Source organism: Botryllus schlosseri, chromosome 6, assembly GCF_051294905.1.
Source record: "Botryllus schlosseri isolate E-star chromosome 6, Bs_hap1, whole genome shotgun sequence".
Lineage (NCBI taxonomy): Eukaryota > Metazoa > Chordata > Ascidiacea > Stolidobranchia > Styelidae > Botryllus > Botryllus schlosseri.
Genome location: NC_137241.1, coordinates 13,798,849 through 13,826,751, shown reverse-complemented (window position 1 = coordinate 13,826,751; position 27,903 = coordinate 13,798,849). Strand labels below are relative to the sequence as shown.

General features: G+C 39.6%; 1 protein-coding gene across 3 annotated transcripts in view; it reads left to right on the top strand.

Moving 5' to 3' along the window:
* The window catches only part of LOC145440281 (uncharacterized), a 105,980-nt gene that overhangs the window by 18,625 nt on the left and 59,452 nt on the right, over nucleotides 1–27,903 (top strand). For all 3 annotated transcript variants that reach the window (XM_080317842.1, XM_080317843.1, XM_080317844.1), the window contains exons 22-48: nucleotides 704–794; nucleotides 854–924; nucleotides 1,332–1,467; nucleotides 2,209–2,326; nucleotides 3,536–3,640; nucleotides 3,703–3,807; nucleotides 4,851–4,965; nucleotides 5,031–5,157; nucleotides 6,074–6,206; nucleotides 6,262–6,335; nucleotides 6,909–7,112; nucleotides 7,429–7,560; nucleotides 8,021–8,187; nucleotides 8,585–8,739; nucleotides 9,839–9,985; nucleotides 12,396–12,529; nucleotides 13,254–13,455; nucleotides 14,453–14,532; nucleotides 14,589–14,725; nucleotides 15,279–15,420; nucleotides 15,481–15,589; nucleotides 17,157–17,304; nucleotides 17,806–17,866; nucleotides 21,398–21,586; nucleotides 21,654–21,842; nucleotides 22,329–22,520; nucleotides 22,600–22,770. In XM_080317842.1, coding sequence (XP_080173968.1) covers nucleotides 704–794; nucleotides 854–924; nucleotides 1,332–1,467; nucleotides 2,209–2,326; nucleotides 3,536–3,640; nucleotides 3,703–3,807; nucleotides 4,851–4,965; nucleotides 5,031–5,157; nucleotides 6,074–6,206; nucleotides 6,262–6,335; nucleotides 6,909–7,112; nucleotides 7,429–7,560; nucleotides 8,021–8,187; nucleotides 8,585–8,739; nucleotides 9,839–9,985; nucleotides 12,396–12,529; nucleotides 13,254–13,455; nucleotides 14,453–14,532; nucleotides 14,589–14,725; nucleotides 15,279–15,420; nucleotides 15,481–15,589; nucleotides 17,157–17,304; nucleotides 17,806–17,866; nucleotides 21,398–21,586; nucleotides 21,654–21,842; nucleotides 22,329–22,520; nucleotides 22,600–22,770 — 3,634 coding nt within the window. The remainder of the gene's footprint in view (nucleotides 1–703; nucleotides 795–853; nucleotides 925–1,331; nucleotides 1,468–2,208; nucleotides 2,327–3,535; nucleotides 3,641–3,702; nucleotides 3,808–4,850; nucleotides 4,966–5,030; nucleotides 5,158–6,073; nucleotides 6,207–6,261; nucleotides 6,336–6,908; nucleotides 7,113–7,428; nucleotides 7,561–8,020; nucleotides 8,188–8,584; nucleotides 8,740–9,838; nucleotides 9,986–12,395; nucleotides 12,530–13,253; nucleotides 13,456–14,452; nucleotides 14,533–14,588; nucleotides 14,726–15,278; nucleotides 15,421–15,480; nucleotides 15,590–17,156; nucleotides 17,305–17,805; nucleotides 17,867–21,397; nucleotides 21,587–21,653; nucleotides 21,843–22,328; nucleotides 22,521–22,599; nucleotides 22,771–27,903) is intronic.

The window sequence follows — 27,903 nt, the reverse complement described above, 5'->3', positions numbered from 1 at the left end:
ATTCAACTTGGATTGAAATCTGAAATGGCTCATGAATTGGTCCACTTTTCGAGCCAATTTTCAAGTTGACCAGTCAATACTTCATAATGCCATCTGCGCCACTCAACTGCGCTTAGAAGTGACCACATCATCAATGCTAATACCCTTTTTACTGGATTCTGCCACCGTTTTAGTTACGGTAGGGTTTAACCGATGATGTAATAACAACGGCTGAAAAAGGGTTGCTACTGCGAACAAGTTTCACACGCAAATGTATCCGATTGAATGTTGACCGTTGAGCGCCAGTACCATACACCTATTCACCATTAGACAAAGTTTGTTCATAATATTGACTAACTTCGGTAACATAGAGGTTGATGGTGTGGAATGGTACTACTCTTTTGGCTGGAGTTTGAATACGGTTGCTTTGCGAGGGAAATGGCTGCTTCCAAAATGTTTTTGACGCCTTTAACTTTCATTTGAGACCACATCACATCTATAACGTGGTACCCCTTTAATTTCAACTTCTAGTGATAGGAAATTGTCTTTATCACAATATGAGGATTGATGATTTTTGCAGATCTACTCGGTGTGAAAATCCCTTTGGGGTTAGGGTGTGTTTTTAGGCTTTACTAAAATTACTGGAATTAGAAACTCTAATGAAATTGGTCACTCGAAGGAAGTACGGTGTCACTGCGTGCTCTGATTAATTGAATATTCTCAGAATTCCACCAAGGTTGTAGTTTCCTCTTCAAAAAATGGAGCATATTGGATTGGATGGGGATCCAGGAACCGTACTGCATGCGAATTTCAAGGTGGATATGGTCGCACGTTACTTTTTCTAGATATCGTCTCTCAGTTTTTATTCCTTCAGTTGCCGGTGGTGATTCTATACGAGGGCATGATTTTGCAATCAAACATCATCAAAGTGGAAAATGTCTGAAGGTGATATTTTCATTTTCATAGTGATTTTTAGAGGCATGTATTTATTAGACTATAGCAAATTGATCATGTGCTGACAAGTGCGAATATTGTGCTATAGTACGACAATCACTCATTGATATGTACTGCACTCGGTTCTTTGAGATTTCAAAAGTTATAGTAAACAATTATAGGATTTTCAAGCACAGAACCAATTTGTAAAAAATTGACTATTGCCATGTCGCAGCTGCTTATTTGTTCGTGAATTTATATCACTAGGTGATAGTTTGAGTGTTTGATTGAGTATTGTTACGCTTGTGATATCTTGAATTGAATAATATGGTGATAAAATGTATTACTGAACATAAATTGTTTTCCCCATCTCTTTACCGTTGCCTGTCTTTATCATTCCCCCTGGATATTCATTTCAGCACGACAAGTTTGGCACCTTTTTTCTCCAAGATTGTGCTGGCCGGGGCGATTCATCCGATGAGGTTTGGAGTTTCACGGAATCTCCCACCATGATCAAGAACATGGTTTCAGGGAAATGCTTTCGCGCGCAAGCCGGTGAAATATTTTATCAGACGATTACTACTTGGGGTAATGTTTAAGGCGAATATTTTTTGACATGTCGAAAAAGGCCAAAAAAAATTGCCAAATTTGTTTACAGAGTCAAAATACTTTCGCAAACTGCATTTCGTCGGCGTTGTAGAGGTTGCACTGTCGGTGAACTTTACTTTTGACATTTTACAGCTTGTGGTGTTCTTTATAGGACTACTGTTGTAGATGGCCCATTGTCAACTCATTGTAAATCGTAAACCATCGAATGAAACAATTGAAGTTGACATGGCGTGATGATCAACATACCTATAAACGAGTGAAATTTTTAGTAGGTCTGAATTTTTTACAAAGCTCACACCGATATCTCAAATCTGAATGTCAAACTTAGCTGTGTGGTGGACATTGGTTTGTAGCATAGGGGTTCTCAACATTTGAACCGTCTAAAAAGACAACATTGTCGGTATGAAGTAACGGGTGGATCACTGGCACTCCAGCAGTATACACTGAACTTCAATGCTGCCAGCAAACAACTGCTGCTGTTGAACGTTTTTTTTTTCTCTATTCTTGCCAAGCTACTTCGTAAGTACAGACACTTCTAACCAAAAATATAGAAAACTAATGCAGCAATGTCTAATTTAAATACGTGTGGACGAAAGACTTCCAGAAATGTCACAATTAGGTGAAAAATATTGGGATCATGTACCGGTAATTATGCCGTTTATAAAGTAAGCTTCATTTTCCTTCCAGCCTCATCCGGTTCGGGTGTGATGACGTATAGTTGCAGGTCGCAAGACGCCATGCAGCATTGGACTTTGTATCGGCTGTCTACTGTGGACACCAATTTCGACCAAGTCGTGTATTACAGGTCTGTGTGGGTTTCACTTGACGATAGCCGAATCTACAGTTGGCTTTAGAATGTCAATCTGTCAGTCGATACGACATTGTCAATTTACGTTAACATATTATGTTGTTTTCTTATCAATTTTACAGTCAAATGGTTCATTTGTCATTTTCTAGTCATAAACAAGCATTTCATCATTGCAGTATTTATTATTGGCTAATGTCAAACGAAAGTCTAGCTTGCACCATCTCTTTTTTCTTGCTTGAGCAGTTTTCTTGCTTACTGCGTGAGTACGGTTTTTGTGATCCTTGAAAATAGAACATCAGACTACTTCACAGGGTTGCAACCAAGTCACAAGGTTCTGAGTCACAAGTCAATCTCACTTTTATAGTTTTGACTCGAGTCAAGTCGAGTCGTTTTCGATTTACCTCCGAGTCAAGTCCGAGTCCAATTCGTCGAGCAGAGGGTCGAGTCCAAGTCATTGTGTTGAGTTAAAGTCTTGTTAAACCCATTTTTTACGACACTGCTTGGTGTTATCAAATGCTTTGCAATTATAATATGCTAATTTTCCTCACTTTTAACAGCTTCTGGTCACATTTTCAAGTACCAGTACCAATAGACGAAATACCAATAGTGTGTTAACTTTACTATTCGAAATGACAATGAAATGTCAGTCTTGTCCGTTCCAGCCTCGAGTCATATGACTTGGTCCGAGTCGTGCGCAGTGACTCGAGTACATGTCGAGTCTATACACAGCTTGGCTCAAGTCTAGTCAAGTTATTTTTCATATTTTGAGAAAATGACACAAGTCAAGTCGCGATTTTTTTGGTGACTCGACTTGACTTGTGTCATTTTTTAAAAATATTGTTGTGTCATTATAACCCTGTACTTTAGCGGCTGATCTGTCCTATTTTTTACGTTTTCTTTACTCTGTTCGATAATAATAAAAAATACAGACTTGACCGACTCGATGTCCTGATAAGTTTCACGTAACTGTGCTGATGTAGTTTGCATATCAGACATGCAAATGCAGAAAAATGTCAATGACAGCCTCAGCTTATCACCTTCTTAGTAACGTCGTAGCCATATTAATCGTTACACCAAATCATACTACAGTATGACATGGTGGTGACTCTCCACAACGAACATTATACTCACATGATATTCATATGATTCTAACTTATGACAAGGCGGTATATGTTTGCATATGTTTACATTCTGTTTATGTTTCAGCATTCATCTCATAGCAAACCCTGAGCTCGCTATTACCGTCGATGGAACGACAGATCGTTTCAAGCTTCAAGAGCACACTGAAATTACGTGGGAAGCCGTGGGCCTGTGTGATCTACGTTGCTAGCGCGTTGATTTGATGGTGGACGCTTGTTTTTTGTGATTTTCAGAAATGGAAAACCGTCGTCGATATCGCAGAAAAGCGATTGTGCCGTTTATGGGGATGGGGTTATTTATTATGCGGGGACGATGGCCGTTTCCAAGACTGGGAGAAAGTGAGGAGTTCCATCGTGTTGTTAAGTATTTTCAGATGATTTGCTTCAAGTATTGTGCAGACACTGTAACAATTATGACTAAATTCCAACCTGTAGAGGGGAAGTTTGAAGTTGTGGATATGAAAAAATAGCATTGAGAGTGGTGGGTAATCTCAGAATTATTAACTAAACACTCAAATAACTTTGCTTCCACGCGTTGGAATTTGGCCAAAATTGTTATGCATCGTTTATTTAGACAACTTGACAATTTTTGAAAATATTTTTTAATAAAATCAAAATTTTCAAACTGTAACATCTTTGAACAGCTTCTTGGAGGTACAGAACTTTGTTATACAATTGAATAGTGTATTCATATTAAAATGAACCCGAATTTTTTCGGCTGACACTCGTCAGGGGTAATCGTCAGCAACTAGTAGAGAATTGAAAAGAAGCAGCGTATATCAACAATTGTAGCACAAAATATAACGTCACCAGCATGAAATGTCGAATACGAGAACGTTCAATGTACAATTTTTGGATGATTTGTGTGCCTTGGAGTCGACTTTTATCAAAATACACCCGCCAAGGCTGTGTCAACAAAAAGAGTTCGTGTATCATCTAAAAATGGTACATTGAATGCTCTTGTATTCGACATTTCATGCTGGTGACGTCATATTTTGTGCTACGATTGTTGATACACGCTGTTCTTTTCGATTCTCTACTAGTTGCTGACGATTACCCCTGATGAGTGTCAGCCGAAAATATTCGGGTTCATTTCAATATGAATATACTATTCAATTGTAACATCTTTGCGATTACCGATTGGAATTGATTCCAATTTGGTTTGCACCGTTTTTTAGGCAACTTGACGATTTAATCGCCTAGCAAGCAAGATTAGGAAAAGAAAAGTTTTTTCAAACAGTCTTAATAGATATACATTTGGACATGCTATGAAATTGATATTGCATATTGATTTGATAATAATGAATCTTCTACTCTCTGCTTTCATAACTAGAGACAATGTAGACTACAGGTATTTCTTTAATAGTTGCTTCTGCGTTCAGATGTGTGTCATGGTCACTGACGCGATTTGGCAGCATCTACCCCGACCTGGAAGCGAATTACTGTAGGAATCCGGGGAGGGAGTCTTTACGACCCTGGTGTCACGTTTATAATAACGTGAGATTATAGTATCTTATATTACAAGTGTTTCTCTTTACTGTAAATTTGTTTAACCACTTCAGAAAAGCATTCTCATGAAAGAGGATTGCAACATTCCCGCTTGCGCTCCAGTGAAAGTGAAAATGGATACTAATGGCAAATGGATTGCCTCTACTGGCCACGAGAAGCTGCCTTACTTGTGTCAAGCAGGTATTGATGATGTGATGATACTTGATTTTGTTAATAAACGGGAGCAAGTAGGTTTTGGCATGAAGGTGAGCTCGATAATTGCTGGAACTTCTATAATTTCAGCGCGTGAACCCTTGCTATTTTAAATTATATTTGCTCTTCGTAGCCAAAATTTTCCCTGGTTTCCTCCGATAACGACTTTTCTGTTGTTTGCGACCATAGTTTCCTTAAATTAATCAAACTTACCAGGCGTGAAGTGAATCTAATTTTCATTCGAGATAACATGGCAGGACACTGGCGGTTAAGATTATAGCCTACATATTTCATGATAATATCAATCAATTTATTATTACCAATTTTATCATCTCAATAAACCACAAGACTGCTTTATAATGAAAAGACTGGAAGGTGTCGAAACGACTTGGAGTAGTCTTTGTAATCAGAGACCCACCTGGTCTAGACGGTGTAAAAAGGATGCATGCACACTGAATGAAAAGTAAAAGAAGCTAATGTAAAAGGACAGACGACAAAAAGAGGTGGCATGTGTCGGAAGGCGAGATCGATATGTCAGACAGTGGTCAGGTAAACTTGAGGGCTGACTAGTATTCATTCAGTAGAAATTGCTTGTATTGTCATGTGGACATGGTTGACGACTGCTGGATAGCTGACGAGATACTGTTCCGCACTGCAGGTCCGGCATATTTGATAGAGCGATAACGTTTACGTCGAACATGGTATGGTAGTTGGACAGAGTATTTTCTTGGCCACTTTTGATCATTGGCCACAAATACACTTTTCTAAAAAATGCGTGGAATTGATTGACATCATCAGTTATTAATATGACATCGATCGTTAGGGCTGCTAGACTTTGCTGGTAATCATTTACGCAGGCATTTCAAATCTGATTTGGGGAGTGCATAAAGTGCTTTTATTACAGAATCAGAATGCTATCGGGGGATCGGTGTCGATTACATCGGCTCGTGGAATTCTACAAAGCGAGGTTATTGCGCCGCTTGGAAAGATCACAAAGAATCAGGCTTCGAAAAGAACTATTGCCGTAATCCAAACAGGTAGGTTGGCGATATGTATTCACAAAATTTATTTTGATAATTCTGTTTCATTCAGTGTAAGCACAGGTCCGTGGTGCTACATTTACGTCACGCGCACGACAAAAGTAACGTGTCCCATTCCTAAATGCCGTGAGTATATTACATGGATATGTCGTGACAATACGCTTTCCCACCCTAATATAAAGATGGTTATTTCAGATGCCTAATCTAATGGTTCATTACGTATCAATACTTTGTTATTCGAATACACTCCTTGATTCCCAGGCACAATCAAATCTGGACACCAGTAAAACCAGAGCAGGCATTGAAGTTGATGCCTAATGTCCTACTGCCTTAAACTCACATAGGTGATCAGTTACAAAGTACTCCCACATTTTCAGAGTACCCAAGTAGCTTTTGCCGGTTACGGTTTTAGACTAGTACTCCTACGTCAAAGTTTTTATTTTTTGGCAAAATTAGGCCTAGGATAATACCTTTTTACATGGAATTCACTACTTCTACTTGTAATTATGTAGGAATTTACAATATGACTTTACTTCAACTTAAATACCAACGACGATTGCTTTGACAACCCCTTCCATTTCATTTATAGATTGTGATTTTGGTGAAAATATTTTTTGAGTGTTTTCGAATCCGTCACGAAACTATCATGTATTCAATTATGCATCGTTCCTTTATGTGAATTGTCAATTATTTTCACAGACAAAACATGTTATGACACGCCAACCAATGTCTATCACGGCGATCTCGTTCAATTTGGCTACTCCGCCTCGCCTTTTGGTGCTGAGGAGAAAACTATCGCTATAAAGCGATGTCACCGAGGGTTCTGGATTGAGAAAGGCGTTTACACGTCCACGACCGTTTGCAATTTAGGCAGCTGGAAGCCGGAATTGAGCGCATGCAAAGGTGGGTATTGCCGATTGATTGGAATGCTGTACGTTGGAAAGTTCCATGTGATGCTGTAGCTTCTCTGAAATAATCCTGCAACGTCCAAGATAGTTGGAATGTTTGACACATTGGTCTCAATCATTTTGACCTCGTGGCACCCTATGATAAGGATAATAGTTTGCGGCACCCTAGCTCTTATCCTCACGAGTGAGTAGCATCTGTGGTACCTTGCTCTGTTACGACACGTTCATCATTAATCTATTCTGCTGCTCTGCAGGAAGTCCATTATACTTCCATATAGCATGCACTGATTGCCCACCTGTCTTCATTGCAGTGGTTACTTGTGCGGAAATGACCATTACCGTGCCTGGCGCAGTTTTTTCGGGCTCGTCCTCAATGCTGTACGACCAACATGCTCATTATATATGCCATCCTGGATTGCTGGCTGGACCGGGACTATCTAAAGGTGGGTCTTTACCATGCATATTCAAAGCTGTGAGTATTTGGATTTTCGACTACGGGACGATTTTATGTGTTTGGTAACAAAGTTGGAAACGGATGCCAGAAAATAGTAGTTCTAATTAAAACGTTCCCTATTCTTCAGTACTTTGTATGATTTTCAAACTAAGAATTCGTACTTGGAAAGGATATGTCCCTGTAAATACTGTCGCCATTTGACCAGTCTATTTGCCGCTCAAAAGAAGCCAGCAACTACTTCTCTTAGGTACTTCTTAACATGTACAATAACACAAGTAGCATTGTGGTATCATCACATTTGTTATGCAACAGTGGAAGGGTTCAGTTATTTGTTGTGAAAGCGCTGGCTCATCACAAATTGCATTTGACGCATTCGGCAGACGTTCGAGTGATTGAGAATTAATTAGGATTGGGCTTAGAACATGATATTTTATCGTCTCTTCCTACAGTTAGCTTCCGTTGCAACGAACTCGGCGAATGGGAGGACGATGATTTGGGGGCCGACAGCTGTCTCCCCGGCTGCGACAAAGATTGGGTTCCGTTTCGGGGGCATTGCTATAGAGTGTACAATACAAAAATGAATTATCGGGACGCTGGAGACTTCTGCAAGGATTTGGTGGGTTTGAAACTTTTTGCAGTTTTTTTTGAGTTGGAGTCTGATTTCTTAAATTCTCTGAAATACTTGACTCGCACAATATGTTTCTGTTGAATTTTCTTATCCACCACATGAAATATGGATATTAATATGGATTATGTAGCTTAACTTGCAATTTATCCAATGTTCAATAATATAACATTCACAATATCTTGATCATTTTTTTACTTTTGATTGAATTCGTGAAAATTCACTCTTCTCAGCGTACCATCTTAATTACTGTAATCACAACTCGTGTTTCAATGATTGCGGGTATATCATCACAAGAATAGTGTATGCACTCAAGCAGCCGTTATGTATTTTGTTGGTTTTCCATGCAATCCATTTCTATTTCATGAATTTATTTCATGCGTTGCAGAATGGCACTCTGCCAGATGTTGACGAGAAAATCACGTTTGACTTCTTAATGGATCAAGTGCGGTCGCGTGCTCCATCTACCAAGTCAACGTACTGGCTTGGCATTGTCAACGTACGCGACGCTAAATCCAGTAAAGTCACTGAAAGGAACTACAAGTATGGCGTGTTATCTTCGTCCGAATAGCCATAGGTTTTTGAGAGCAAGTAGCGAGTCAGTAGTTTCAAAACGGAGTTTGGGTCGAGTGGTCGTATATTTTTAGCAGTAAATCGAGGTGGCAACTTTCAAAATCGCAACATTCATTTTCGCAACCACCACAAAATGATCAATGACACTTCAAATAGGCTGAACTTTGGAAAATATATTCAGTTACCATGATCTAGAAGAGTGGTTTTCAACCTTTTGGACCTCGCGGACCGTTGACATTTCAAAACGAATCTCGCGAACTGGTGAACCTTCAAAAACTAAAATTCACCTTAAATTTAATTACAACAACTTGAATGCAATATTGAAAACTCTACCAATGATGTCTGTTTGATAGTAGATATTTATATGTGGTTCTACTGAAGTTTCTGCTAGAAGTTCGTGAATACCTGGTAAAGACGACTAACTTGATTGTGTCCTTTGAAAGAAATGTGAAATTGCTACTTGCTATAGGCTTTATTTTCTGCCAAATATTGCTTAACTGAAGTTTTTTTGTAAAAAGTCTCTGTCGCTTTCACATATAACTTGTCCGAAATGGATTGCAGGCTACTTTTTGACAGTTTCTTATAGCATTGTATCATTGTAACGAACGCTTAAAGTAGACCATAACTCTCTATTGCGATGTCATGCAAAAATATGTTCCACACTCCTGAATGAATTCAAAATTTAATGGTTATTCATCTAATCAATGGACAAGAACCCAGCTTCTTTCATTTTGGAGTTAAGATATAAAATTCTAATTTATCTGGCGGACCGGCAGGAAACTTGTCATGGACCGCCACCGGTCCGCAGACCAGCGGTTGAGAATCACTGATGTAGAGGCTATTTTGCTCAGTTATTATGGCAATTTCGATCATAAAAGTAATGCGATCTTATCCTAGAACTAATTTGTACTTCATTCAATCAAATTCAAAGTGTGTAGTAGTTTTACCTAAAAATGGTAAATGGAAACGGAAGTAATATAAAAACAACCACTTCAGTAAGTTGTGCAACTAGAAATACTGACCAATTGTGAAGTGTGACTGAACCTGGTGATATTTTTGATTGTTTTAGATCTATCAATTACGGCTCAAAGGTGACGCTGTCGGAGGCAAAAGGCGTTGGTTACCTACCTTTGATGTACAATACCTTCAAAATTGTCCACACATTACCCCTGTCATCGAGGCCTGCTGTTGCTGACTTGATACCTTACGATACAAGGTTAGGTGCTGTATTTGTTGAATCGCATGATCTTCTGAATTGATGTCGAGCTGTGCTTATCATTGGGGCGAATACCAGCTGTGACCTGTGACTACTGGCTCCCTATGTCAATCGTTGGAGATTAGAATTAAATTTCAATTGTCTATGCAATGTTTACCTTGCTTTATTAGTGTAAAATTTGATTTGAATGCCTGCAATATCATAATATGCTTCCCTTGTGTATCTGTTGATCAATAGCTATAAGGGGTAAGAAGGCTTAATTTGGGATGAACATGATATCACTGATATTCAACTAGCGATACCTGTATTTCTACTAGTATGACAGGCCAATCATTGAAATCTGGAACAGGAAAGGACGTAGTTTATTTTTGGCCTCGATGTTTTTGCAACATATTCACGACTCATGATAGACATAAACACGATCTGTGTATATGTGTACCAGTGTTGGGATGACTCGAGTCATGACTTGACTCGAGTCAGACTCGAGTCACCTTTTTGTATGACTTGACTTGACTCGAGTCACATTGCTAAAATGACTTGACTTGACTTGACTCGGCGTATCAAAAATGTGGATTAACTCGTGACCCGGAGCAAAATTCACAAGTCAATTTCAAGTCATCAATTATTCGGTGTCGATAAAAATCACTGTATCTTGCAAATGGTCGGATTGTTCGCGAAACGCTGGTGTAATATGTGAGAGCAACCAATCATTCAGCGATCGTGCGTGTTACTGAGCCTCCATTGCCTATTACAAATAAATTTCCAGCACACGAAGTAATCGAAGCTTACAGCTTACGTTTTCGTAAACTCGTTCAGTAAAGTAATTTGATAGCAAAATTCTATTTCTGTTCTTTGTTCTTATCTTAACCAAACGTTTTGTTTTATTGGAATTAAATTCGAGTATAGTTAGTTTATATAGTCATCTACCATTGGCGCAGGCTCAAATTGTATCATATCAATTTGTAAATGGGTAATGCATTGCATCTTATCAATTCATTTCTCTATTTTGGCTGGTAACTATAAACTGAGGCTATGGAATTACTTACGTAGTTTAGCAGTTCTACATATATTTGAGCTATACAGCGCCTTCGTACGTGGATATTTAACTCTATATTCGTTCATCGGTTCAGAATCAATGACCACTCAATCTGTATTTCAGACAGCTAGCAAAATGCAATGACGTAATAATGCCTCACACTTCGAAAAGGCAACTTGACTTGAATTGTGACTTGACTCGTGACTTGACTTGACTCGAGTCACCTCCAAAAATCGAGTGACTTGACTTGACTCGAGTCACATTCGAAAATTGATTGACTTGACTTGACTTGAGTCAAAATGTGCAATGACTCAAAATGACTCGTGACTCGAAGGTAGTGACTTGATCCCAACACTGATGTGTACCATGAGAGAGAGAGAGAGAGTCTTTATTTTCATCGAACCAAAATACATAACAAACGGCAGTGATGGTGGTACAGAAAATATACGTGCACAGTATTCGGTATTAGATAGGAATGATCGATAAGACCATGAAGGTCATCTAGTCTGATCACACCAGCATCAAACAGGTACACTTGACTCTGAACAGTCTGGCTGTAAAAAATGTTTAGTTAAGAAAGGAAAATAGAAAAAAAATTAAACAATGGTAGCAAATGATCAACGAAGCAATGTCTGGGCGAGGTAGGGCAACAGTGTTAGTGTAACGACAAGAGGTGATCAAGTAGGGCTTTTTTGAATCTATTATAAGGCAATTCACGGATATGTGGTGGTGATGCATTCCAGATGATAGGTCCCGAGTAGTCGATAGATCTCTTAGTTAGGTTGCTATTGGGTGGGGGTAAGTAGATGTTTCCTTTAGACGAGGATCTCGTGTAATGGGAATGGACATGTTTAGCAGGTATGAAAAAGTCATCAAACACATGAGTGCATGATGTGCACATGCCGCTGGACAAGGAAAGTGCAGATATAGCCTTGTAAGGCTTTCTAAGTCTTGCACCAACCCTCCATCTTTATATCATATATCAGGAATTGACAGGTTAATCAGCCTTGACTGACAGGTGTCTGGTGTCTAGATATGGTATGTATTTGACAATTTTCACTATTTTGGGGGGGAATTATCGATATGGATGGATATGTTCGACTGGATATTAATGGAAGATCATTATGGGCACTAGGTATATTTTAGATAGCATCATTTTATGCTCACTATGTCATGGTAGGCACTTTTCAATGAGCACTGTTAACCTGATTTCCCGTTTCAAACTTCAAATTTATGTGCTGCTGGTCGTTTACTATTCCCAGTCATTCAAACTGCAGATTGAACCTGTAACATAAGAAGAAAATGTGTGAATACCAAAAGATTATAATTATATTGTCTAATTGTCACAATGCGGAAAATTTCCATTCAATTCAGATGCATGTTTGGCTATGATCACACGGATTACGTTGTAGCGCGCGGCTGTGATGATTATGTTGATAGAAGACTGCTGTGGACATGGATCAGCCCGTTTCATTTAATGCATCTCGGCTCAAGAAAGTGCTTGACAGGTCCTATTTTCACGACTCTTGCAATCATGTGGCTAAAATCGATGAACTAAAATGCATATTAGTTCCCCCAGTGCTTTTCGGACAGACATTCATGAGGACTGTAAAAGTTTTGAACTTATAAATCTTGGATATATTTTTACTGCCCATGGCCTGCCTGCAAATTGTTAAGTGATGGCATTACCCGATAGTACTACAACGTCACAGACCAATATATATTGCACAGACATCATCTTGCGGTCTATTAACCACTGTGAGATTGACAGGACGCTAATTATGGTTAGCTGATGTGATAGTGGTAAAACGTATAGTCGATCGCCTGTTTTTCAACTCTTCTTTCAGTCAGCAAAGTAATTAATGTATGTGCGTCGTAGTGTAGGGATGCTATATTCCGCCTCAGTAAATTATTATTTTATTCTTCATTTGCCGTAAAACTGGTAAATACACACACAATCCGGGGAGCAACTTGCCCCCTAAGGAAAATAGCAAGATTGAAGTAATAGTCAAATTTTTATTCGTATGCAATATATGAATAGGTCAGATTTGCGGTAGTATTGCAAATAAGGAAAATCTACTTGAGTGCTCAGACTGCTCACTGACCACATCTGATGATACCCGCGATAGTTATAAGTACAATCTGATATTTCGGCAGATGCCAATACCTCATTTTTAAAGTTGACAGTTGATCAATGGTTTTCAACTGTCTTATATATACTCGTGGTTTCAGGAACACCTGAAAATGGGTACCCAAGTCCGGGTCAAGTCTTCAATGCAGCCACACTGCGCGAATGCGATCGCGACAACTCCAACCAATACGTGACCTGCAAAAGGGGTGGGGACGCCTCTTTGAAACTTATGTTTCAGAAGGAGAGCTATTTCGTGGATGATGTTGAGACGCAGTTGTGGGATAAAGTTGTTGTAGGAAATAAGTAAGTACCAGGGTGGTAACCAAGTCACAGGGTTCTGCCTCACAAGTCAATGTTACTTTTATGTTTTTGACTCGACTCAAGTCGAGTCGAGTCATTTTCAATTCAACACCAAGTGAAGTCCGAGACAAAGTCAGGGATCAGAGGGTCGAATCCGAGTCATAATGCTGAGACTCAAGTCCGCGCCCGACTCATTATGTTCAATGTTCAGTTTCGATTCAAGACCACTTCTTTACCACTCTGCTTGGGTGATATCGGATGCATCAAATTTATAATATAGTAATTTTACTCACTCTAACCCTATTTTTCAAGTACTAGTACTGGTAGAAGAAATACCAACAATATAGCGACTTTACTGCTCCTCAAAGTTACGATGCTGTGTACAATGCTCTGCTGTCTATACCGTCAGAGTCTCGAGTGAAATGACTCGAGTACAAGTCGAGTTGATACACAAATTGACTCAAATCGAGTCGAGTAATAGACGGTACTTTAGAAAATCACGAATCCAGTCGGACTTGAGTCATTGAGCCTCAGTGCATGTTTAGGGGGCCTATGAGTGGGCAATATTGAAACTACAACTATAAACTGTAAAACTACATTGTTCTTATGTAAAAGATATGTCCATTCTTGTTTTCAGCGTTCAGCGCAGGTCACAATAGCCTCACGGACAGTATGATAATAAATACACTCCAACTGGTAAAGAGGCCGTAGCAGTATTAATAATTTTTTATCTGCGTCGACGGCAACCCTGGTTATGCAGTTCAAAAAATTTACTTATCACAGACCACGCCGTAATGAGGGGTCCAATCAACAACTCAAAATATTTAGGGACCGAAATAGTTCAAGAACCCCTGTCGGCCCTGTCCTGTGGCATTGTGTCCTGTGTATCGTATTCTATATTGCTTGTCTTCAGTAGATTGAAAATAATAGAACTGCAGATACTTTTAAAGCAAATGGTGATTTAAAAGAACTTTGCAATATTAACTTACCCAAATTGCAGACATTTCGATACGAACGCTTCTTATTGGACGACCGATAAGTTGGGCCACGATCCGTGCCACTGGACTTACAAAAGAAAAGGTTGTCAAGCGACGTAAATGCGGCTGATCGCGGTTAGAATTTTCCTCGTTTCTTAGGAAACGTATTCCTGATTTGGGAAGGCTCGCAGGCGGTGGGTCAGAGTTACACCTTTACCCAAGCCCAAAACCTTTGCAAAGAGCTTGGGGGCAGGCTGGCGACTAGAGCGGAAGTGGCAGACAGTACTGATGAAGAGGTAACGTGTTGGATGCCACCTTTTGTCAGGAGATAGTAGAGCCGAGTGTCGTATTATGTGCTACTTCCAGGATTTGTATTTGGCTTCAATTACGAGCAGGGCTGGGAAAAATCGATCTTCGTGTAGAATATTAAGCTTTGAACCAAGTATTCGAGTATCACTTTTTTCTGACTTCAAAACAGTAACAATGGGTGGGAATATCTACCTTTTCTTTTCAAATAATCTGAGTTGGCGCTGGACTTGGATTTGGATTGAAACAAATCATGATAAGAATTTGTGGGTATGTAATCTGCTCGTCTTTATAGTGCACGGCACGCTAGTCTCTTACTTCTTTGATCTCTTACCGATGCAAACTTGTAATGCTCTGTGTGCTTGCCTCCTATGGAAAAATTAGATTTGGTGGCTTCAGCGCTGTCCTTCGGAAGGTCAGTATTACATTGCTTAGAAGACTTCGGCCAAGCCAAGTTCCTGTAGTATGCTGAAACTATGAAATGTGACAAACAAACAGATCTTGATTGCATCTTTTATTAAATACCTAAAATCTCAACATCAGGACATTTCCGCGTGTTCCTGCGCCTGGATCGACGGCAGCAGACAGGTGACGACGCAAAAACAGGTTATGGAAGGTTGCGGTACATTCACAGGCGTGCGAGTTTGCACCACCCAGCCAAAGGCGGACGCTTTCTGTTTCCGAGGTATCCGAGCGTGATTGCGCGTCGTAACCATACGTGTAAACGTATGACGCTATTTGACAGGGACGAAAAGAAAGGCGCTCGATGTAAGTTACGTTCTTGTGCTATCGCAACTGTCGGGTGGCTCTGTCAATGAAGTGTCGTCGGAAGAAATGCACGACGTAATGTGCAGGTTGGTAGAAGATTGATCGTAATTTGGTTGTTGTACTTCCCATCGGGTGTTACCAAATTTTGGAAGTCATGCATACACGTTCCTTGTAGCTGCACTACCAATTCATTCATGAATTATTTGTTGAAATAGCTTGTTTGTGGTGCAAAAGCTTGAATATTGCAAGCTTGAATATTGCTTACATTACAACATCCATGGCAGTCATGCCTTTATTAGACTCGAAGACTTTTCGAGTGCCTCTTTTCAAGCGTTATTGACCAGGGTTGCCACACTTCCTCCTTGTTCAGGAAATCGGAAATGTCCTCGGAGGACGCCCAAATGTGGCGATTCATCCTTTTGTGATTTCTAAAAAGTGTCTTCTTTTCCGGTTCCCAAAATAAGGTAACCCTATTATTGACGCACTAAAGGGATTTAATCAGATTCAAAAAGTAAACCAATAAGGCAGTGTGGGAAATATCTGTCAAAATCCAAGACCATGGAATTTTCATTGTATCAATGGCGACAGCAAACTTTGAACTGTGCGGTACTATAGTAGCTACACAGGATGTAAATAAAACGACGACATACAGTACTCAAAACAAAATGGACTAGTGGCAAATTTGTAAGTTATACAAAAACTCCTATTGCTTACATAAAATTGGTTTGATCGACTGAATAATTGTGAATTGTAACACTTTTAAATGAAACAAAGATCTGCCTTGCGCAATGGCAGTGAACAATGAACATGTCATCATGATAGTTCTGTGCACTGGAGAGGTTCTCACTGAAATGTTGACCGACTGACGAAGCATATGCTTGTAAATCTTAAGAGTTTGTTTATGCAGCTTGCTTACACTGGCGTGAGAGTTCCGTGTGGTCATTTACACATTAGATCGGATTATTTACAGAATTTGCTGCGTCATACGCTCAAGCAGTGGATGCTGTAATGAAAGCAAACTTCAAATTATTTGTTTAATGTATATATGACCTGAAACTTTATTGTACCCATTTGAGCCTTTGCTAACAGCTGTATAATGTCAGTGGCATGAGAGTACCACATACCTATTGTCAAGCTGCTTGACACGAAGCAGTAGCAACTTAACTGTGATACAGCCAGTCAATTCGACGAATCGATCCAGGTCTAGGGGTCGCATACTTTTAGTAAGTGAACGACTAATGACACAGGTGGAATCCTAAAAAATATATTTAGTTTTTGTTATACAGGGGCTATTTAACGAGGCTCTTATGACACTTCCAATCGTAAGAGTGATGCAAATTCACCCAAACTATATTCTACCTTTCAAAATTCAAATTGTAAAGAGCCAGTAGTTTTAATTTTGCCTAAAAACTGTTCAATTAGAACTGGAAGTAGTCTGAAAACATATCCACTTGAGGAAGTAATTCAAGTAAGCAAAACTTACTCGATAGCTCAAAATTAGTTGAAGTTTTTTGTTAAGGACCTTCTCCCGGTATTGATGAATGCAAAATGTCAAAGACTATATTGACAAGGCTTAAAAATTCCACCGGTATCCAACTTTAGTGACGCGTGTCAGGGTTATATTAATGCAATTGCATCTGTGTTGGTACGCAGGAAAGAGTCCAGATGGCACTGTCCAACGCCGACGCCCATACCGCGAGGCATAATAGAAGAATCAACCGCTACAAGTCACTCGTATCTCGGTTTCACCACCTATACATGTCGATCTGGCTATTGGTTTTCAAGAGGAGTCTACAGCAAGGTTTGTTGGCCTTCCAGGTGCTGCACGCTCATGGCTCTTGTGTGATGGATAATATTGTTATTAGGATGACTTGGTGGTGAGAGAATAAGGTAATGACATTGTCCATGCTGCGCTTGGTGTGTTGGCCTTACTTAGTGCTGCATTATAACAGGTTACCCTTTGAAGAATATAATAAGTATCTGTCCTGCCACATATTTTTGTAGGTGTGTTAGATGTACAACAGATTGAGGTAATACTTCTATTGACTTCAACGGGTGTTACAATTTCTCTGTGACTCCAACTTCATCAGGTGAAAATTTAACGACTCCGAATCCACAGCCTAGCTTGAAGGATTGTGCAATGTATACTGTCTTTCAATTAGTTGAATATTAGGGTTACCCGCATAGCCAATAGTTACCAATCCACCACGGTATGGTTTCATCACGAAATACAAAACACGAACTAATTTCGCTCATTACCAGTTTGTTATTGTCTGTAGCTGTAACAATATTTCTTTTGCAGGTTGTCAGATGTAACTCGAAATTGCAATGGGAACCTGACCCTTCCACCTTTTCGTGCGAACGTAAGACCATTGAATCATCTTCTGTTACGACAATTTATTTAAGAAAGTGATCGAAATCTATCCAAAAGCTACTTTTCTTTTGATGATAACATCGAATCATCATCAAATCGCATTCTGTTATGACCAGGGCTGTGGAGTCGGAGTCGGTGGAGTCGGAGTCGGGGTAATTTTCGGTTGATGGAGTCGGAGTCGTGAAAACTATAATAGCTGGAGTCGGAGTCAGTGGAAAAATACTGACTGGAGTCGGAGTCGGAGTTTGTGAGAATGACCCTGACTTCGACTCCGACTCCGACTCCAACTTCTCTATCATGAAAACATTTGCTTTCAAAGAATTTTCAATATAATTTTTATGTACCACCAATCGCTGTTATTAATAACCACACAGATCAGGTGCGGCCAGCCCGTGGCATGCAGGCCAAATTTGGCACAGGAGAAGGTTAGGTGTGGCCTGCGAGATAATTCTCGAAATTATTTATGACATCAGGTACAATTGCAAGGCCAACCAAAATTTGATTAGCATGACCACGAAATTTGATGACGACTAAAACAACAGTTCTGACGCATTGACGTATCCAGGGGCCAGCAACATTTATCCCAGATCTTCATATATGACCATAAAGTAGAATATTTCATAGCAGATTTATTTGACTTGAAATTTTTCTTGGTACTTCGCATGATTCATTGTCACTAGATTTCTTGCATTCAGAATTTGAACCCCCTTCTGAAAATTATAAATACATATAATTCACCGAATTGAGTCTAACTATTCGCAATTAGGAGATAACGTGTCGTCCAACATGCGGCTTCGCTTGTGCACTCGCAGCTAGATCGTCGACAAAACATTTGCACAAAATGATAGAGGCATGTTCAGTGATACCGTCGATTTTGCTATGTCTAAACGTCGAATAATCCTGTCCTTGCCAAATGGGCCCAGTAGTATACAGATGCGACCCCCAATGTATGTTAGCGACATATTTATTGATATGGCTTAATTCAGTCGTTATCTTGCAAAAAAAATTGGCGCGACCAGGGCCTGATTGCGCACTGCACAGTTGCATGACATATTGTGATCAATTTAGAGCGTATTAATATAATTCCTGTTTGCAATGTAACCTAATTCGGTTCGCTCCTATCGACGACTAAAAAAAGGTTATCAACATTCCAGTTTCCCGCGCAATGGTTCGTAAATCTCAGGTGTCCCTTTCGCCGAAAAAGTTGCCCACCCCTGATATAGATAAAATTAGACATTACTTGCAAATTACAACTCAGTTGCAGAGGGGCAGAAAATCGCAAGATGAGTTTTCGCGATGCAGTCAAAATTGATGCAATATTTGGAATTATACCATGATACTGTGACAGAGCAAATACATCGGCTGGTTTTGTAAAACTGTAAAAATGATGTAAATATGACCAAACGATGCTTCCCACTTGACAAAATTAAAAGTATTTGTAGTGTAGCTTAGCTGTTTGGGTCGAACAAATGATTAAGAAAGACTGCAAGTCCCAATCCTTGAATAATACTTGATTAAGTACATGTAGACTAGACATAGGCTTTGACTTTTGTCTTTGACTACTTAACTAAATTCCATTTATGACCAATGTCTTTTAGTAGTAAGAGTCTGTGTGCTCGTAATCAGGATAGTGTGCAATGACAAAATTAGTAAGTTCAATCCCTTTATTAATTGCTGACTCATGCACAAAAGCTACACTTGGATTTTTTATCTACATTTTTATTATACAGGATTGGATATCTGCCATATTTGAATGATTCATACATTTCAGGATATTAGAGAGTCCATGTTATAAAAACTTGAAAAAGGAAGGATATTTAGCAAATCTTTCTTTCATGTTAATTGCATAGTGAATAATTCGAGGTGTGCCACAATGAAACAATTCAGCATGCCACCGTTAATCATATGTTTGCATATGTTTAATGGTTGTATGATAGTCATTCAACCGACAATGTGGCATATAATTTTCGAAGTAAATTGGTAATAATGCTGGAGTCGGAGTCGGGAGTCGGAGTCGGTACGTTAAACGACCCAGGAGTCGGAGTCGGTACGTCTAAAGACTCAGGAGTCGGAGTCGGTATATTGAAAATGTGTGGAGTCGGAGCCGGAGTCGGTGGTAAAATTTACCGACTCCACAGCCCTGGTTATGACATTATATCTAATAAAGTGATCAAAATCCATCCAAACACCAATTTTATGATATCAGAAATGTAAAACTAAGTAGTTTTCTGAAGCAGTGGTTCTCAACCTTTATGACCTTACGGACACGTAAGGCCGTAACACATCACACTAAATGCTACGGACCGACGAAACTTCAATGATCAAAATCAACCCAAATTCCAAATACGACAAACGTATGCAACTAGAAAGTAAATATTGGAATCTTCCATTTAATGCTGCTTTATTCATGGTTTTATTGAAGTTTCTCCAGAGTGTTGTTTAATTAAATAGTATATTCATATTGAAATGAACCCGAATATTTTCGGCTGACACTCGTCAGGGGTAATCGTCAGCAACTAGTAGAGAATTGAAAGGAACATTGTATATCAACAATCGTATCACAAAATATGACGTCACCAGCATGAAATTTCGAATGAGAGAGCGTTCAATGTACTATTTTTAGGTCACCTAAAAATAGTACATTGAACGCTCTCTCATTCGAAATTTCATGCTGGTGACGTCATATTTTGTGATACGATTGTTGATATACAATGTTCCTTTCAATTCTCTACTAGTTGCTGACGATTACCCCTGACGAGTGTCAGCCGAAAATATTCGGGTTCATTTCAATATGAATATACTATTTAATTGTATATTGAAGTTCTGTACCTCCAAGAAGCTCTTCAGAGTGTTGTTTAAAAACACTAAATTGAGTGTGATCATTTCGTTTCATTTCAAAGCAATGCAAATTTGCTCTTTGCTAGCCTCTAGCCTACTAAACGTTGCAGTGAATAGCACGTACTTATTCGCATTAGGTATACGCTGTGGATTCTGTAAGGAAGTAACCAATACTTGTCTATTCCGGCAACCAGCTTACCTCGTCTTTGATTAGATACATGCTCGGTTGCCCTGCGCTTCCTCGCATAATTGGTTAGGCGTTGAAATTCTGAGTCCAACAACATATTACTTAATGGTTTCTAATGCCATTAAGGTTGTGTTATACAGTTTTGAAAAGTGAAGCAAACTTTTTTTGGAAAATCCCGTAGGTACCAGCCGGTTAAACAGTTTCGTTCAACACTTGCAGCATTATGACATACGCCAAGCCCAGAGCACGCAATATAGACTCTATCTTATAACACCATCCAGAAAAACACGTTTCACATTTGGAAATTTATTTAAAATTTGATGTTTCATTTCTCTAATTAACGGAATAGCATCCAACTTCTTCCATTTTCAAATTGAGATATAAAAATCTATGAATAAATCGTTTGATGTTGATATCAATGTTATCACTTGGCATACTATACTATGATGATATCATGCCTTTCATATCAAATACACACACCCTTCTCTTTCACAGCTCTCAGATGTTCTGTACCTCCAAAAATCCCAAACTCAAACCTCACCGTTCATTCCATCGACGTATTTGGCACCGCCTACTACAAATGCCATTTCGGTTACGAGTTTTCCTGGTCTGTTTTCGAACTCACAGTGACTTGCGAAGGGAACGGAGAATGGGACCCGGCGCCATCTTGGCAGCAATGCAAACGTCAGCTGACTAATAGACGCGATACATTGTATTTTGATCTCATTGATTTTATTACATACTGTTACAGCTGTGACATGCAAGCGTCCTCCCTATGTCAAGCACGCGGACAGCGTCATTTTTGCATTGACTTATCCGTACAATACCACCTATACCTGCCATGAAGGATACTGGATGGAACCGAATGTGTATCGGAAGAATGTGATGTGCAATGGCGACGGTTACTGGCACCCAAATCCTGAATATGTCATGTGTTACGGTGAGTTTTATGGTTTTGGACCTTGTCAAACACAAACTTGCATTTTCTTGTCATGAAGAATCTTCATCTGCTCGAATAGCATTAGTAGCTATTACTGCTACATTTGGCATGATGTATCCAACTGTAAACGAGATCTCTGATTCTATGTTCAAATATAATTTGATTTACTAATTTAACAAACAACCTACTTCAGCCTCACTCTCGAAATACATGTATGCATGTATTTCACGTGTAATCTTCTTTTAAATCACACATTTCCCTGACAACCTTGGATTTTTGTTCGCACACTATTTTCTATATGCTCCATGTCGGGTGACCTATTATGCAATAGCCGATGAAGCTTGGAAACAGAATTAGATCGATTTTTATAAAGTTATCATGATAATGTGGCATTTTGTGAGCTGGTAATTTTATAGGCCTCATCTATTTAGTTTTGTAGTTTTTCTATATGTTTCTGTATGCCCCTGATTTCAAACTAATCTCCAGAAATTGTCTGCCTCGCATTTAAAAGTCCTCAGAATATGGTCATGCAAAGACTCAACGTCAAGAAACTTTTTATGAAATGCGACAAGGACTATACTCTGTTCAAGGACAATGCGCCGTTTGGTGATAATGCAACAATCACCTGTAGAGATGACGCCAATTGGTTCCCGAATCCTGAAATTTACTCGTGCAAAGGTAGTAACAAATATTAGGTCGTGTTATTTAAATTTATAACAAATTACAATGATCTTTGCTTTGCATTCTCTCTGGGCAGTGCTCACGTGCCCTATACCACCGGACGTTGAGAATACTGGGCATTCTGGGATGACTGGGGTATCTTCATACCGTGTCGGGGCCACCGTGGAGTATTCGTGCGTCACAGGCACCAGATTGTTACGTACCTTCACGCCTTACAATCCACTTCACAAAGTTTGCTTCTATAGAGGTGAGATTTATTACGTTACGACTGCACACAAGTATGGAATCAGTATTGAACAAATGTAGGAATATGTATTGTGTATTATGCGTAGTGACACCCTAAGACAGGGATCAGGAACCTATCACTCATCCGTTATATATGTGGCTCTTCTAATGATAGGATATGGCTCTCCGATAAATTTTTTAGTTTGGCACTTGATTAGCATCTTATCAATATTGCTGCAAGTTGTGTGTAGATTTTCGCAGCAGCCAGCGTCATTATTTTTATGGTAGCTGAGAAAAGTTTTTGTGGAGTTAAAACAGTGGGATATCTGGGAGTTTAGAGGCTCGGAATCCCAACATTTCTGTCAAATGTTGTCTGCGGTAATTTGCTAATTTATCAGTTCAATATAGCAGGCTTTTCTATAAGAACGCAACCTTTGTTTTAACATCACATCAGATTTTACACAGAAAATATGGCCGTTTCAAAAAATAGTAGTATAAAACATACTCGAAATGATATGAAAATGAAGCAAAATCCTTGGCTCTACCATGAAAAAACGCCACATGGGCTGAAACAGGATACAGAATTAATGAATATAAGTAGTGCCCGTCATTGACTTTAAATATTCTCTGTGCTTCCCGCGACTAGAAAACATATGTGTAGTAAGCCGATAGAAGGCATTCGCCGTTGTTTCGGCTCATTTGTGAATCGTATGCATGAAGATCGTTACGAACTGGAAAGTGACCCATAGGATAAAGGGGGACTGGGATTTGCCCAGTGATTTATATTGAACGTCCTATGGACGCTCAGGACCAACAATTTAAGGCCTGACCAGGTTCCGTTTTGGTCCAGCATAACTCTTGGGTACCAGCCAGCAACAATTTTTCCTGTGAGGTCTAAAAGGTTGAGAACCCACTGAGGTAATTCATATAGTTAGATAATGCTTACCATTCTGGCATCATTCGTGAACGTGAATTACTGATGATATGAGGGTAAAATACGAATGGTAACTTGAATAGCATGTTATTTGCGCCCTTTGAAAATGCGCTGTAGATAATCTGTGTATCCCAAGTGCTAAATTTTTTGCTTATATCTCCCCTGCTTGATGTTTTCAACAAAATCTATTTCACATTACACAAATCGTTTTAATGGCCACATGATGTGCTTGTGTTTTGACCAATACTAACCAGGTATTTCGCAGAAGCAACAGCGCCACATGCACAAAATAAAATATGTGGTTCGGTGACGTTGGAACAATCCAGCGACTGACAGTATTTGATTGTATTAAGATTGAAGGAACTGATTACTATTAAACTAGATACTAAAGTTGAATGGAATGGCCAAGTAATTTTCATCAAAAAATTGACAACAGTGGCAACCTCTTACTTAAATCACTCAGACAGGAACTAAAGCCTCTGGTCAAGAAAAGCGTTGATAACCTTCTGGTTTGTGCAATCTCCAAATATAAAGCCTTCGCGAGTAAAAGTACAGTCACGGACACCTCATCAATAAATTCGCTCCTCCAGAAGATGGACCATTTAATTCAACAAAATCAAGCCACTGAAAACAGACTACAAGAAATAAAAATGCTTCATGCCCAGGATATATATAAGGCATAGTGAATTGGAATCAAAGGTTGAATCAATCATTCCTAATAACGAGAAGCTGAGAGGGTATCTTCACAATCATCAACTGACTGTTCAGCGGAACGATTCCTTACCTGCAAAAGAAAATTTGGAAAAATATACAATCAACATTGGCGTAAGGATGGAATGGATTTTGAACCCAGTGACATGGAGTGTGCGCCAGTGCCAGCGCCAGTGCCAGTGCCAGCGCCACTGGCTGTCATTAGTTCTAGGACTTGAAAATAAGATCACAGCTTCTACATAAAAGGAAAGAGCTTTCGATGATCCATGCAATTAGACGGAACTTAGGCGTTTTATATTAATGCTGGTCATGTACAGAAAATTGCCCTGTGGAAAGACTCACCAAATGAATAAATTTCTAGGATAAAGACACTGTTAGATATCCAATGGCGAAAATAGGATCTAATAGGTATTGACATTGACTCCAACCTGATTCTAATCTTTCTAAAAATCTATATGATATGGCCAAAACTGTGGACAGGGTGGAGCATTCGCCCCGGAGAGACCCAGTGAGACTTGGTGAACCATTCATTTCTCTTTATTTCACCTTCTATAGTCGTTATGTATTTAGAGAATGGCCAATCAGATGAATTTGAATATGGATACAAAATCGAGCCGTTACTCGGGAGTGAATGAAAAATGATATATTCAGCATAGTTTCATCGAAGTTGAGTACTTCCTAGTAAATAATCCCAGGAAATATGATATAACTTGCTTAACACAGTTTCAGGGTAAATTCGCACTTGCCCTGCCCTTCCAGAACTGCCCAAAAGTATTTCTAGTTGTTCAGTGGTTTTGCATAATCCCCAGCTCCTTCACAAACAGCATTTGAATCTTTTGCAAACTGTGTCATCCCGATACTCCAAGGTAACTTAGCTCTGAGATGCCAGCACCACGTAAGCGAGCCTATGGTACTTTTTGCAACAAAATTACCAACTGATTGAAACTGAAGACGAGTTCAAACTAGGGTTACCATATTTTGGAAATCACACACACACACATGACATCATAAACTAAAGCAAACTGATGACAACTCATCTCATATACTTGTGAATGTAGTCCAATCATTTCTGTGAATTATGCAGGGGGGGGGGTACTAAGAACCAGAGGTGTTCAGAGTAATCAGGGTTGTGCAATTTCCAAAACTACTTCAAGTGGAAGGGCTGAATAGTACTCAAGTAAGTAGTTTTAACCGCAGATTTGGCACAATCTTTACTATACTTTTCAAAATCCGACTTGTAAAAGGTAAGTAGTTTTGCCTAAAATTTGCAGCAGAAGTAGTTTGACAATTTGGCTATTCGAATCAGTAATAGTAATAGGGACCCATGCAGATGCTGGTACGGATATTGTCGGGCGGGCGCTATTCTTGTTTGGAATGGTCATAGGTCTCCCACGAATTCGATTACATTTCAAGTTTCTGCATCAAATCGACAAAGGGTAAGATTGCTAGTACTGGAAACCCCACATTCTACAATTGCATTATGGCGATTCGATTATTATCAAAAGCTCATTCCGTGGATAGCTACGCATAAATAGATAGGAAGTGCTGCCTTCAAGAAGCAGGTGCTTATAAGTTGATATCGAATAGCTGTAGAGCAGAGTCGGGCAACTTTTTTGCTAATCATGGCTGCATTTCGATTACTTATGTAGACTGCGGCCGCATTCCAGGGCATTGCCATTATGAACTTACTAGACGCAAAATACCTATAATAAACTGGGCACCATTTCGAGTGAACTCCGGACCATTCTACTTTTCACATCAGCCCATTATACACACCGAAATCGCGAGTAGTAATAGTAACGTTCTGAATAGTTGCCGGGATTGGATATGGTCTGGTCGCGCGAAGCGCAAAAAATTTTCAAATTCACGAATGGCTTCCGTCGTTAATAGCAGTGTCACGTCACATATTACTATCAAATATCACCTGTAGAGTTGATAGAGGGAGTGCTTTCGAAAATTTAGTAGTTCAAGTTATAAATGATAACGCATCGTCGGGTGGGCCAATTGTTATTGGTCACTTTGTTGCACGCTGTTCTTTCTTGCCCATCAGGATTGTCGATATAGTGGGAATATATTGGAATCGGTCAAATGTACCAGAAAAAATATGTTGTGAGGAGCTCACGATTCCGGCTCAGATTGCTAACGGCGCTACTATGGTAAAATCGAAAAATGAAGTCGCATTGAATCGCGCCGGGCGTGGAAGAAAATTTCAAGAATAATTAAAATCTTTTCGAAAGTGAATTCGTTATTTCAATTTGCATGTCGTCGGCCGCGCTAACACATTCTAATTGAATTACGTGTCGACGGCCTCACAAATTCCCTTCCACGGCCGCAGGTTGCCCACCCCTGTTGTAGAGAGATATTTAATTTCGTCCGATCTTCAGTCTTCACGAAGCTAGCTTAAAAGGCGACTTATGCTGGGTAGCGCCATCCCATAGTCGCTTCATATCAGCGATAAGGCGATCTCGAAAATAGTTTATTGGATATTATAATAGTTCCTGCAAAACCCATACTTTCCTGCATAACCAATATTTGGTTTTGCAAAGCGCTGCGAGTTATGTTATCGAAGTCCTGCAAATAGCCTATTTAACGCCAGTTTGCCAAAGCCGCCCGGGAGCAAGAAGTCCAGTAGATAGGGCCAACTATAAACAAAGACCTGACACAACATAAAGGAAATGTTTGATAAATACAAGAATTCGACATAGCGTTGCCAATCTATCACCTTAGCCTCCGCGTACCTGCCGTAAAATCGATGAGGATACGCGGTCGCTGTGTAAAACTATTCACATTCTACAACTATCTGCCGCAAGGCCTATTTATGGTAGGGAATTAGGCGTTGCCTAGGTTTTCAACCGCGAGTCTATTGCAAGCACCCCGCCGGCTCAATTCTATAGTGCAAGACGTCCGACGCTTTCTCATTATGACAAGGAAACATTTAATGTTAAGTTATTTCGAAACGTATTTTCTGCGTGACTCTGCGCAATATATTGAGTGGTGCTTCGACTCAACGTACGTCACAGTGCTGCTTGTAGCCTACAGTACAATTTAGCTACATTTGCAGTAGAGCAGGGGCCAGCTAACAGCAAACTCGCATTTCTTCCACAATAAACCGGTCAATCAAACCTGAAGTTAGTGGTTTCAACAGCACTCCGCCACGTAACACACTATACAAATATTAAAAATATACAGCGGTAAATAAAGCTTTCAATAGTAACTTCTTGGCTGCGTGCATTTGTGCAACAAAATGGCGTGCGTTAATCACCGAGACAAACGGCCGGGACTAATTCGATTCGTTGTCGGAGATGTAGCCTACACATAAACAGTTCACGGGAGTGCCCATCGCCCATTCAACTTGTTGTGGTAAGTCCCCGGGACGAATAAATGCATCTTGCTCAGTACCGACGTGGTTATTGTGAATATTTAATTGTTATAGAAAACACATGTGAGCAGGGCGTGGTATTTTAAAGCCAAACGGAGTCTCTAGTCAACTCCACAGCACTAATTTGAATG